Here is a 12,028-nt window from a genome sequence, read left to right as displayed (position 1 = left end):
CCAGCAAGGGGTTACTCGGTCTGCTGAAGGCCCGCGGTCAAGGCACATATGAGAAAGCAATCAATGAACAACTAAGAAGTCGCAATGCGCAACAAAAAACGAATGATTGATGCTTCTCATCTCTCTCCGTTTCTGTCTGTCCCTGTCTATCTCTGCCTCTATAAAAAATAAAAATAAAAAAAAACAAAAACAAAACAAAACACTTTTTCCTTCTAAATAATCTTTCCTATCATACCTCTTATATTTGGAGAGGGAAATTTCACAAAGGTTCAACTAACTTAGTTTATTTCACAAAGGTTCAACTAACTTAGTTTATAAACATGTTCTTACCTATAAAAATTATAGAAGGTTGAAGTTCTCGAGCCACAGCAAAAAGAGCTCTCACCAACTTCTCTCCTTCTCCCACCTAAAACAAGGCATTACACACTATCACATGTATAATCCAGCTTTTAAGATGTAATGATTGAAAGTCTAGAATCTAGGAATTTAATTTTCTTTCTTTGCAATAATCAAATATTTGGTTTAAGAAATTGGCAAGAGGGTAAAGGAGGTTACTGAAATATCCCTTATAATTTTAGAAAATAAGCCATTTATTTATTATTTAATACAATTCGGTAAGTACTATATAAAATAAAACATAAGTGTTTTGCTTGACACTGCACTCCTAAGACTTGAGAATGGAATAGCTTATTAGTCAAAAGAAACAAGTGGGAACAGAAAGAGTTGCTGTACATATTCCTTAAGCCCTGGGCTGCAGGGTATATTTAAAGAAGCAGGTAAGTTAGAAAGTTCTCACTGAACAAAAAAAAATTTTTTTGTGACAGAGACAGAGAGAGGGACAGATAGGGACAGACAGACAGGAAGGGAGAGAGATAAGAAGCATCAATTCTTCATTGCGGCACCTTAGTTGTTCATTGATTGCTTTCTCATATGTGCTTTGACCAAGGGCTACAGTCGAGAACCGAGGTTCAAAACCTGAGTCTCCAGCTTGAGTGGGGGCTCATCTGGTTCAAGCACAAACTCACCAGCTTGAGCGCAGGGTCACTGTCTTGATCATAGATCATAGACATGACCCCATGGTCACTAGCTTCAGCCCAAAGGTCACTGGCTTGAACCCAAGGCCACTGGCTTGAGCAAAGGGTCACTTGCTCTATCTACTGTAGCCCTCTGGTCAAGGCACATATGAGAAAGCAATAAATGAACAACTAAGGAGCTGCAACAAAGAATTAATGCTTCTCATCTCTCTCCCTTCCTATCTGTCTGTCCCTATCTCTCCCTCTCTCTGACTCTCTGTCTCTGTCAAAAAAAAAGAACACTTTGAAAATGTATTCTCACAATTTCACTGTCAATAAATATCAAAATGTTTCTAGATAGTCTAGAAGGTCTATGACCCCTTGAGACACACAATAAAACTACTCTATGCACCAAAGCATCTAATGAAAGGGTCATAAGAGTAGGGGTAATTTACTGTAAAAATACTTCTGTCCTCTAGGTGGCACCTATCCTTTATATTGATAATTTCATTTTAAAAAGAAAGAAAGAAAGAAAGAAAGAAAGAAAGAAAGAAAGAAAGAAAGAAAGAAAGAAAGAAAGAAAGAAAGAAAGAAGACTGCCCTTAGATTTAGAATCATCAAAACAAATACTCTCAGAATTGGAGGAATTGCAAGAGATCACCTCTTATGACATCAACACTTCACAAATGAAGTAAGGCCTAAAGTGATACTATCTTAAGGTCAGCTCAGTATGTAAAAGCTGTTGGGCCTGACCTGTAGTGGTGCAGTGGATAAAGCGTCAACCTGGAAACACTGAGGTTGCCGGTTCAAAACCCTGGTTTGCCTGGTCAAGGCACATATGGGAGTTGATGCTTCCTGCTCCTCCCCCTTAACTCACTCTCTCTCCCCCCCCTCTCCCCCCTCCTCTCTAAAATGAAAAAAAAAATAAAAAAAAAAAGCTGTTGGAATCCCTATCTTCTAACTCCAAGACAGTGTTTTTCATTATACTATGTGTATAATCATAATGTTCATAAACCCACATCAATAACAATTTTACTTAATAAATTTCATATAGGAAACAAAATGTAATCAGGAAAAAAGGTATCATTTCATAGATACTTTTAATTACTTTACAAAATTGAGAACCCTTGCCAATATCTGATCTTGGACTTCTAGCCTCCAAAACTGTAAGACAATAAATTTCTGTTTAAACCAGCCAGTTTATGGTACTTTGTTACACAGCCCTATCAAACTAATACAGTAAGGGACAGCACAATTCTAATTTTAAAAACGCACATGAGTTTCTATGAATAGTCATGTTCATCATACCTGAATAATGAATATAAAATTCACAAATATTTTTGCATGTTATTACCATCTTGCTAAACACAGTAACATTTAGACAGTAACTTAAAACATGAAAATACTGAAAAAAATACTCACATATTTTGAAGTTAAACTTGCAGCACTTATATTAAAGAAGGTTGCATTAGATTCTGCAGCTACTGCTTTAGCCTTTAACAATCACAAAGGCAAAAAATTAGTTCAATACTAGAGAAGATAAAACAGCTAAGAAAAAAAGTTACTTTCTCTATTTACTTTTTTCCTTTAGAAGAGCTATGCAGAAGAGATATCCAGATCTTGATAAAAACTTTTGATAAAAGGTTATTGGGGAGAAAAATCTATTGGATGTCAATTATACTTCAATTTAAAAAAAGAAAAATATATGTATCATGCTGATTATTTAAATAAGGCTGTTAAGATTAAAAATCAAGGATTGGGAAGATATCCAATACAGTAAAGTAAAAATTTTATTATTTAATTTGGGAAAATAATAAAAATTAGTTAAATTTAATTAACCCAAACATATAACTGGAGATTACATATATGGTTTTCCATCTATTTTGTCATTGAAAATTAGTTTAAAAACTTAAGAGATGAATATTATAGCAAAAAGCAAGTCATAAATAATAGACTCAGGGACAAGGTAAAGTTTCTGAAAAAAATTATTAGCCCTTGTATCTTAATAGAATATTCAGATTTAAAAAGATTTCTCACCAGCATTGTTTTCCCATTTCCAGGTGGACCAAAGAGTAACAATCCTCTGGCAGGAGCTCTAAGCCCTGTAAACAACTTAAAAATATATACACAACTATGATTCTGGACTTTCAGACATTTTAAGAATTATTTGTCATCTAAAAAGTGCCATTTTTCAGTAGCATCTACAAAACAGAGCTCTAAAAAGAATACATAATCAATAAACTAATATAATTATTAAAAACATAAGAAAAAAATAAATCCAAACCTTCATTATCAAAATTAATGCAGACTGGTTAAACAACTCGTATTATTAAATATAGGTATTCTTCTCTACTCCCTTTAGAAATCTTACCAAAATAATACTAAATGAATAAAACAGATAAAAATCTTCAAAACAAAAATAATAGGAAAGGAGCATGAATGGTGGTGACACCGTGGGTCGAATATCGACTTGGGACACTGAAGAACCAGATTCAAAACCCCGAGGTTTCCAGCTTGAACATGGGCTCATCTAGCTTGAGCATAGGCCCACCAGCTTGAGTGCTGGGTTACCGGCTTGAGCACGGGATGATCCTATGGTCACTGGCTTGAGCCCAAAGGTTGCTGGTTTGAAGCCCAAGGTTGCTGGTTTGAGCAAGGGGTCACTGGTTGGCTGGTGCCCACTATTCTGGTCAAGGCACATATGAGAAGCAATCAAAGAACTAAAATGTCTCAACTACAAGTTTATGCTTCTTATCTGTCTCCCTTCCTGTCTCTCTTTTGTTTTAAAAAAATAAAAAAGAATAGGAAAAGAGACAACACAGGATACAATAAATCTTTGTAGATGGAGAAATGATAAAGTGTGGTACTTTATACAGCAAAGCTAAGAGAGCTAAAACCTAAGTGCTAGCTTGTGAAGTGATCCCTAGATACAAGAGGCAGGCTGATATGAAAAAAAATTCATGGGAAAGCTCAGGAAGTGGAGGCATCAGGTACCACAGCACAGAAAGCACCAGTAAGGTAGGCTGCTCGAAACAGAAATACTGAATCAAAGTTTGTATGAAGAATTGAACCTATGTTTCTGCCTACCCCCACCCCAGCAAAGGATGCAGAAATTTTATTTTAGAGAAATTAAACCAGTCTTGAGTGTGACAGGAGTCAAGGTTGAAGAACCATATTGATAACAATTAATAGTGAAGGTATATGAACTCTTAAGTTGAATCATTTGAAATGGGTGATATTCAACTTCGTAAAAAAATACTTTGTTTTTGGCCTGACCTGTGGTGGCGCAGTGGATAAAGTGTCGACCTGGAACACTGAGGTCGCCAGTTCAAAACCCTGGGCTTGCCCAGTCAAGGCACATTTGGGAGTTGATGATTCCTGCTCCTCCCCCTTCTCCCTCCCTCTCTCTCTCTCTCTCTCTCTCTCTCTCTCTGTCTCACTTCTCTAAAATGAATAAATAAATAAAAATAATTCAAAAAAATACAAAAAAAAATACTTTGTTTTTAATCGTTTTAGGTTTACAGGAAATTGAATGGAAAGTACAGTCCCCATATAACTCATCTCTCCATTTCCCATTATTAACATCTTGCATTAACATGGTACATTTATTACAATTGGTGAACCAATATTAATACATTATTATTAACTAGAAAGTCCATAGTATACATTAGGGTTCACAGTATGCATCACGTAACCTACTCTAATATTATCATACAGAATCCTTCCACTGCTCTAAAAAATCCTGTGTTCCATCTATCCATCACTCCCTCCGCCCCATGAACCCGGGGGCAACCACTGATCTTTTACTGCCTCCACAATGCTGTGACTGCAGAATGCCATATACTTGGAATTATACAGTATTAACCTTTTCAGATTGGTTTTTTAGCAATATCCATTTAAGGTTCCCTTGTGTATTTTCATGGCATGATTGCTCAATTCCCTTTAATGCTGAATAGTATTTCATTATATGATTACAGTAGTTTTTTAAAACCCATTTACTTATTAAAGATCATCTTGGTTGGTTCCAAGTTTTGGCAATTACAAATAAAGCTACTATAAACATTCAATTGCAGGTTTTTGTGTGGACTTAAAATTTTATCTCATTTGGGTAAATACTAAAGAGCATGACAGCTAGGTAGCACAGTGTGTTTAGTTTTGTAAGAAAGTGTCAAAGTGTCTTCCAAAGTGGCTGTGTCATTTTGCCTTTCCACCAGCAAGAATGAGGGATCCTGTTGCACCACATCAATGCCAGCATTTGGTGTTCTTAATGTTACGATTTTAGCCATTCCAATAAGTGGGTATGGAATCTTACTGTTGTTTAATTAACTTCCTTAATGACAAATGATGTTAAGTAACAAATGCATGTTTATTATCTGTATACAGTATCTTCTTTGGTGAGGTATCTCTTCAGATCTTTAGCGCATATTTTAATTGAGTCATTTGTTTTCTTAGTGTTGAGTTTTAAAAGTTCTTTGTATATTCTGGATTCCAGTCCATTATCATATAATATGCTTGGCAAGATTTTCTTCCTGTCTGTGGCTTGTCTTTTCATTCTCTTAACAATGTCTTTCAGAGAAATTTTTAATTTTAATGAAGTTCAACTCACCAATTTTTCTTTCAAGGATCCTGCTTTTATTATTTTAATGATTTTATTTACTGCCCGACCAGGCAGTGGCACAGTGGACAGAGCATCTGCTTGGGATGCTGAGGACCCAGGTTTGAAACCCCAAGGTTGCTGGCCTGAGTGTGGGCTCACCAGCCTGAGCACAGGGTTGCCAGCTTGAGCATGGGATCATAAACATGACCCTATGGTTGCTGACTTGAGCCCAAAAGTCACTGGCGTGAAGCCCAAGGTCACTGCCTTGAGCAAGAGGTCACTGGCTCAGCTGGAGGCCCCCAGTCAAGGCACATACAAGAAAGCAATCAATGAATAACTAAGGTACCACAATGAAGAATTGATGCTTCTCATCTCTCTCTCTTCCTGTCTGTCCCTATCTCTCTAAAAAAATAAAATAAAATTTTACTGTTTTGAGAGAGAGAGAGAAGGGGGGAGGGAGAAGGAAGCATCAACTCATAGTAGTTGCTTCTCATATGTGCCTTGACCAGGCAAGCCCGGGATTTCAAACTGGCAAACTCAGCATTCCAGGTCGACGCAATATCCACTGCGCCACAACAGGTCAGGCTTGAGGATCATGGTTTAGTACTGTATTTAATAAGTCATCCCAAACCAAAGATCACCTACATTTTTTCTACAGTATCTTCTAGGATTTTTTTTTTTTTTTTTTTTTTTTTTTTGTATCTTTCTGAAGCTGGAAACTGGAGGCAGTCAGACAGACTCCCGCATGCACCCAACCGGGATCCACCTGGCATGCCCACCAGGGGGCGATGCGCTGCCCATCCAGGGCGTTGCTCCGTCACGACCAGAGCCACTCTAGCACCTGGGGCAGAGGCCAAGGAGCCATCCCCAGCGCCCGGGCCATCTCTTTGCTCCAATGGAGCCTTGGCTGCGGGAGGGGAAGAGAGAGACAGAGGAAGGAGAGGGGGAGGGGTGGAGTAGATGGGCGCCTCTCCTGTGTGCCCTGGCCGGGAATTGAACCCGGGACTTCTGCACGCCAGGCCGACGCTCTACCACTGAGCCAACCGGCCAGGACCTAGGATTTTTATAGTTTAGTTTGCCTCTCACATTTGGGTCTGTGCCAATTTTGAATCAATTTTTGTGAAAAGTATCAAGTATGTTTCTAGATTCATTTTTTTTTACACGTGTATGTCCAGTTGTTTCAAAACCATTTGCAGAAAATGCTACCTTTTCTCCATCAAATTATCTTCATTACTTTGTCAAAAATAAATTGATTATATTTATGTGGGTCTATTTCTGGGATCTCTATTTTGTCCTATTGATTTACTTGTCTATTCTTTTGCCAGTGACATGTTGTCTTGATTACTGCAGCTTTTTGTTTTTAGTATTTTTTCCAGCTTTACTGAGATATAATCTACATAACATTGGGTAAGTTTAAGGTGTACAATGTGATGACTTGATATACACATATACTGCAAAAAATTTTTCACAGTAAGGTTAACACATTCTTTACCCCACATAATTACTGTTTTATTGTTATGGTAAGAAAATTAAAGTTCTACTCGTTCAGCAACTTCCAAATATACAATGCAATATTGTTGACCATAGTTACCATGCTGTACCTTAGTTCCCTAGAACTTACCTTATAAATGAAAGCTTGTACCCCTGATCAAGAACTCCTTGTAGGCCCTGGCTGGTTGGCTCAGAGGCAGAGCGTCGGCCTAGCGTGCGGAGGACCCGGGTTTGATTCCCGGCCAGGGCACACAGGAGAAGCGCCCATTTGCTTCTCCACCCCTCCACCACGCTTTCCTCTCTGTCTCTCTCTTCCCCTCCCGCAGCCAAGGCTCCATTGGAGCAAAGATGGCCCGGGCGCTGGGGATGGCTCTGTGGCCTCTGCCTCAGGCGCTAGAGTGGCTCTGGTCGCAACATGGCGACGCCCAGGATGGGCAGAGCATCGCCCCCTGGTGGGCAGAGCGTCGCCCCATGGTGGGCGTGCCGGGTGGATCCCGGTCAGGCGCATGCGGGAGTCTGTCTGACTGTCTCTGTTTCCAGCTTCAGAAAAATGAAAAAAAAAAAAAAAAGAACTCCTTGTGCCTCCACTTTTAAGCCCTTAGCAACCACCATTCTACTCTGTTTCTATGAGGTCAGTGCTTTTATTTTATTTTTATTTTATTTCTTAATTTTAGAAAGGAGAGAGAGAGGGAGAGAGAGGAGACAGAGAGAGAGAAGGAGGGGAGGAACAGGAAGCATCAACTCCATATGTGCCTTGACCAGGCAAGCCCAGGGTTTCGAACCGGCAACCTCAGCATTTCCAGGTCGACGCTTTATCCACTGCGCCACCACAGTTCAGGCGAGGTCAGTGCTTTTAGATTCCACATATACATGAGATCATACAGTATTTGTCCTTTTGTCTGACTTATTTCACTTTGCATAATGCCCTCGAGGTTCAGTGATATCACAATTGGCAAGATTTCCTTATCTTTTATAGATGAATAATATTCTTATACATATATTATATAGACATACAGTCTCTCTCTCTCTCTCTCTTCATTTTCATTTTCCAATCATCAGTCAATGGACACTAAAGTTGTTTCTATGTCTTGGCTATTGTAAATAATGTTGCACGATTACTGTTGATCTTTTTTTAATATTTTTATTTATTTATTCATTTAGAGAGGAGAGAGAGAAGGAGAAAGAGAGAAAGAAGAAGGGAGGAGCAAGAAGCATCATTTCCCATATGTGCCTTGATCAGGAAGGTCCAGGGTTTTGAACTGGTGACCTCAGTGTTTCCAGGTTGACGCTTTATCCACTGTGCCACCACAGATCAGGCGATTACTGTTGATTTATATTTTCTTGAACTCAGGTAGTGTTAGTTCTCAGTCCTTTGTTCTTCTACAATATTGTGTTGGCTCTTTTGGGTCTTTTGCCTCTCCATTAAAACTTTAGAATCAACTTCTCGACATCTACAGAATAACTGGCAGAAGTTCTGATCTGGAATTGTTTTGAATCTATATATTGACTTAGGAAAAACTGACATGTTGATAATATTGAATCTTTCTATTCATCTAGTACATTTACTAAAGTCTCTGTCCTTCCCAAATCTAAAATATTCAACACTATTGAAATGACTTTCAAATACAATTTTAACATTTTTCCAGCTTCTTAATTGCCTTTTAACTGCACATATGTCATATATGTCATGGAAATATGCCTAAATACAAATGTATATGCTGTTTGACCTCACTGTCTACTTTAGATGTGTTCTTTAAAGAGATGAGGAAAGCAGAAGCTGAATGACTTTTCTAGCAGAGTCCAAATATTTCCTCAGTACTACCCTCACAATTTTAGATAATTTTTTTTTATTCATCTATTTATTTTTTACAGAGACAGAGAGTGAGTCAGACAGAGGGATAGACAGGAACAGACAGACAGGAATGAAGAGAGATGAGAAGCATCAATTATCAGTTTTTTGTTGCACCACCTTAGTTGTTCATTGATTGCTTTCTCATATGTGCCTTGACTGCGGGCCTTCAGCAGACCCCTTGCTTGAGCCAACGACCTTGGGTTCAAGCTGGTGGGCTTTTGCTCAAACCAGATGAGCCCGCGCTCAAGCTGGCGACCTCGGGGTCTCGAACCTGGGTCCTCCGCATCCCAGTCCGATGCTCTATCCACTGCACCACCGCCTGCTCAGGCTTAGATAAATTTTTGTATCCTAAAATGCATGGCGCTTCATACATACTAAAACCCAGACTTAAGAATCTGGTGGTAGGCCCTGGCCAGTTGGCTCAGTGGTAGAGCGTCGGCCTGGCGTGCAGGGGACCTGGGTTCAATTCCCGGCCAGGGCACATAGGAGAAGCGCCCATTTGCTTCTCCACCCCACCCCTCCTTCCTCTCTGTCTCTCTCTTCCCCTCCTGCAGCCAAGGCTTCATTGGAGCAAAGATGGCCCAGGCGCTGGGGATGGCTCCTTGGCCTCTGCCCCAGGCACTAGAGTGGCTCTGGTCTCGGCAGAGCGAGGCCCCGGAGGGGCAGAGCATCGCCCCCTGGTGGGCAGAGCTTCACCCCTGGTGGGCATGCCGGGTGGATCCCGGTGGGGCGCATGCGGGAGTCTGTCTGACTGTCTCTCCCCGTTTCCAGCTTCAGAAAAATACAAAAAAAAAAAAAAAAAAAAAAGAATCTGGTGGCAGCTACAGCTTTGAGGAGGCAGTTCTAAGCTTAGGAATCACACTTTTATCTCATTTCCTAGGTCCACCACTTAACTATTATTTTGAGCAAGCAATTTGGGTCTTAGGACTAATATCCTTATCAACAAATGGACTAGATCAGTGTTCCCCAACCTTTTTTGGGCCACAGACCGGTTTAATGTCAGAAAATATTTTCACAGACCAGCCTTTAGGGTGGGACGAATAAATATATCACGTGACCGAGACAAGCATCAAGAGTGAGTCTTAGATGGATGTAACAGAGGGAATCTGGTCTTTTTAAAAATAAAAACATCAAGCGTCTACGGCCATACCACCCTGAACGCGCCCGATCTCGTCTAAAAATAAAAACATCGTTCAGACTTAAATATAAATAAAACGGAAATAATGTAAGTTATTTATTCTTTCTCTGTGGACCGGTACCAAATGGCCCACAGATAATAGTTACCGGTCCACGGCCCAGGGGTTGGGTACCACTGGACTAGATGATTGCTAAGATCTTTTTCAGATTTAAAATTATTTGAATTTTGCCTGACCAGGCGGTGGTGCAGTGGATAGAGCATCAGACTGGGATGCGGAAGACCCAGGTTTGAGACCCCGAGGTCACCAGTTTGAGCGCAGGCTCATCTGGCTTGAGCAAAAAAAAAAACAACAAAAAAAACTCACCAGCTTGGACCCAAGGTCGCTGGCTCGAGCAAGGGGTTATTCAGTCTGCTGAAGGCCCGTGGTCAAGGCACATATGAGAAAGCAATCAATGAACAACTAAGGTGTCGCAATGCGCAACGAAAAACTAATGATTGATGCTTCTCATCTCTCCGTCCGTCTATCCCTCACTCTGACTCTCTCTCTGTCTCTGTAAAAAAAAAAATAATAATAATAATAAAAAAAGAACCTTTCTTAAAATTATTTGAATTTTTTCAGTAAGTAGTTTTTTTTTGTTTGTTTGTTTGGTTAATACTCAAGTCTGCTGCATTTATTACATATATAATTCCAGCAAAAAGCTCAATATATGATATGTTGCCCCAAAGTGTGGCCTGAGGTGGTATAAGAGGTAAATTTGGTTCATATAAAGACAAATGCTTTCTATTTTAATAATTCTTAAATGATTATATTGTGTATTATCAAAATTTCAATTAGTATAACGAACCAGTGATTTCATGTACATTACTGCGTAGAATGAGTAAGAAAACAAAGAAAGCAGACTTGAAAAACATTCAGTAAGTTGCAGTATGGCTGGTACTCATGAGTGTGAACACCGTGAAGTAGTACTGGAATGACTGAGACAATGGAAAAAGGGAGCCACACAACCTTCACACATTCACTGAAAAGCATATCACAACAATGTGCCATACAGCATCTATTTTCATTAGCTGATACAAATGAATTCCTAAAACTTGATGGTTCAAGGAGAAGAGAAATAACTGGCTCAGAAGTGAATCATCAGATTTATTTTTTGCAATATTATCAGAATAACACCAAATATGCAATTTGTGAATTATGAAAATTCAAAACAGTGCTAAGTATGGAAAATCAAATATTATCAATTGAAAAATAACCTAACTTCCTGAGTGAGTCTAAAAGTATGGGATGGAAAGTTAGATCCCTATCCATCATTCACTGCTCTCTACTTACTTTCATGACTTAATATCCTTGAAAATAATTCTTTTAAAACCTGTTGTTCAGCCTGACCAGGGGGTGACACAGTGGATAGAGCATCGGACCGGGATGCAGAAGACCCAGGTTCAAAACCCCGAGGACACCAGCTTGAGCATGGGCTCATCTGGTTTTAGCAAGGCTCACCAGCTTGAGCCCAAGGTCACTGACTTGAACATGGGATCATAAACATGACCCCATGGTCGCTGGCTTGAGCCCAAAGGTCGCTGGTTGAGCAAGGGGTCACTCGCTCTGCTGTAGCTCCCCCCACCCCACCCCCATCAAGGCATATATGAGAAAGCAATCAGTAAGAAACTAAGGTGCTGCAACAAAGAATTGGTACTTCTCATCTCTCTCCCCTCCTGTCTGTCTGTCTCTATCTGTCCCTCTTTTTGTCTCTTTGTCACCAAAACAAAACAAACCTGTTGTTTAAACAGATTTTATTGTAATTCCTTTTTTTTCCAGTACAATGTCTTTTCTAAAACATATTATTTATTGATTGATTTTACAGAGTGAGGAAGGCAGATTCTTGTATGTGTCCTCACCAGGGATGGAACCTGAAACCCTGATGCTTTAGGACACCGTT

General features: G+C 39.6%; 1 protein-coding gene across 2 annotated transcripts in view; it reads right to left on the bottom strand.

Moving 5' to 3' along the window:
• SPAST (spastin) overlaps positions 1–12,028 on the bottom strand; it is a 73,863-nt gene that overhangs the window by 19,887 nt on the left and 41,948 nt on the right. For both annotated transcript variants that reach the window (XM_066266843.1, XM_066266846.1), the window contains 3 exons: positions 3,051–3,125; positions 2,436–2,507; positions 331–406 (listed from right to left, as the gene is read on the bottom strand). In XM_066266843.1, coding sequence (XP_066122940.1) covers positions 331–406; positions 2,436–2,507; positions 3,051–3,125 — 223 coding nt within the window. The remainder of the gene's footprint in view (positions 1–330; positions 407–2,435; positions 2,508–3,050; positions 3,126–12,028) is intronic.

Source organism: Saccopteryx bilineata, chromosome 3 (genome assembly GCF_036850765.1).
Source record: "Saccopteryx bilineata isolate mSacBil1 chromosome 3, mSacBil1_pri_phased_curated, whole genome shotgun sequence".
Classification (NCBI taxonomy): domain Eukaryota; kingdom Metazoa; phylum Chordata; class Mammalia; order Chiroptera; family Emballonuridae; genus Saccopteryx; species Saccopteryx bilineata.
Note: the sequence above shows the minus strand (reverse complement) of the source record. Positions and strands in the feature narration are given on the sequence as shown.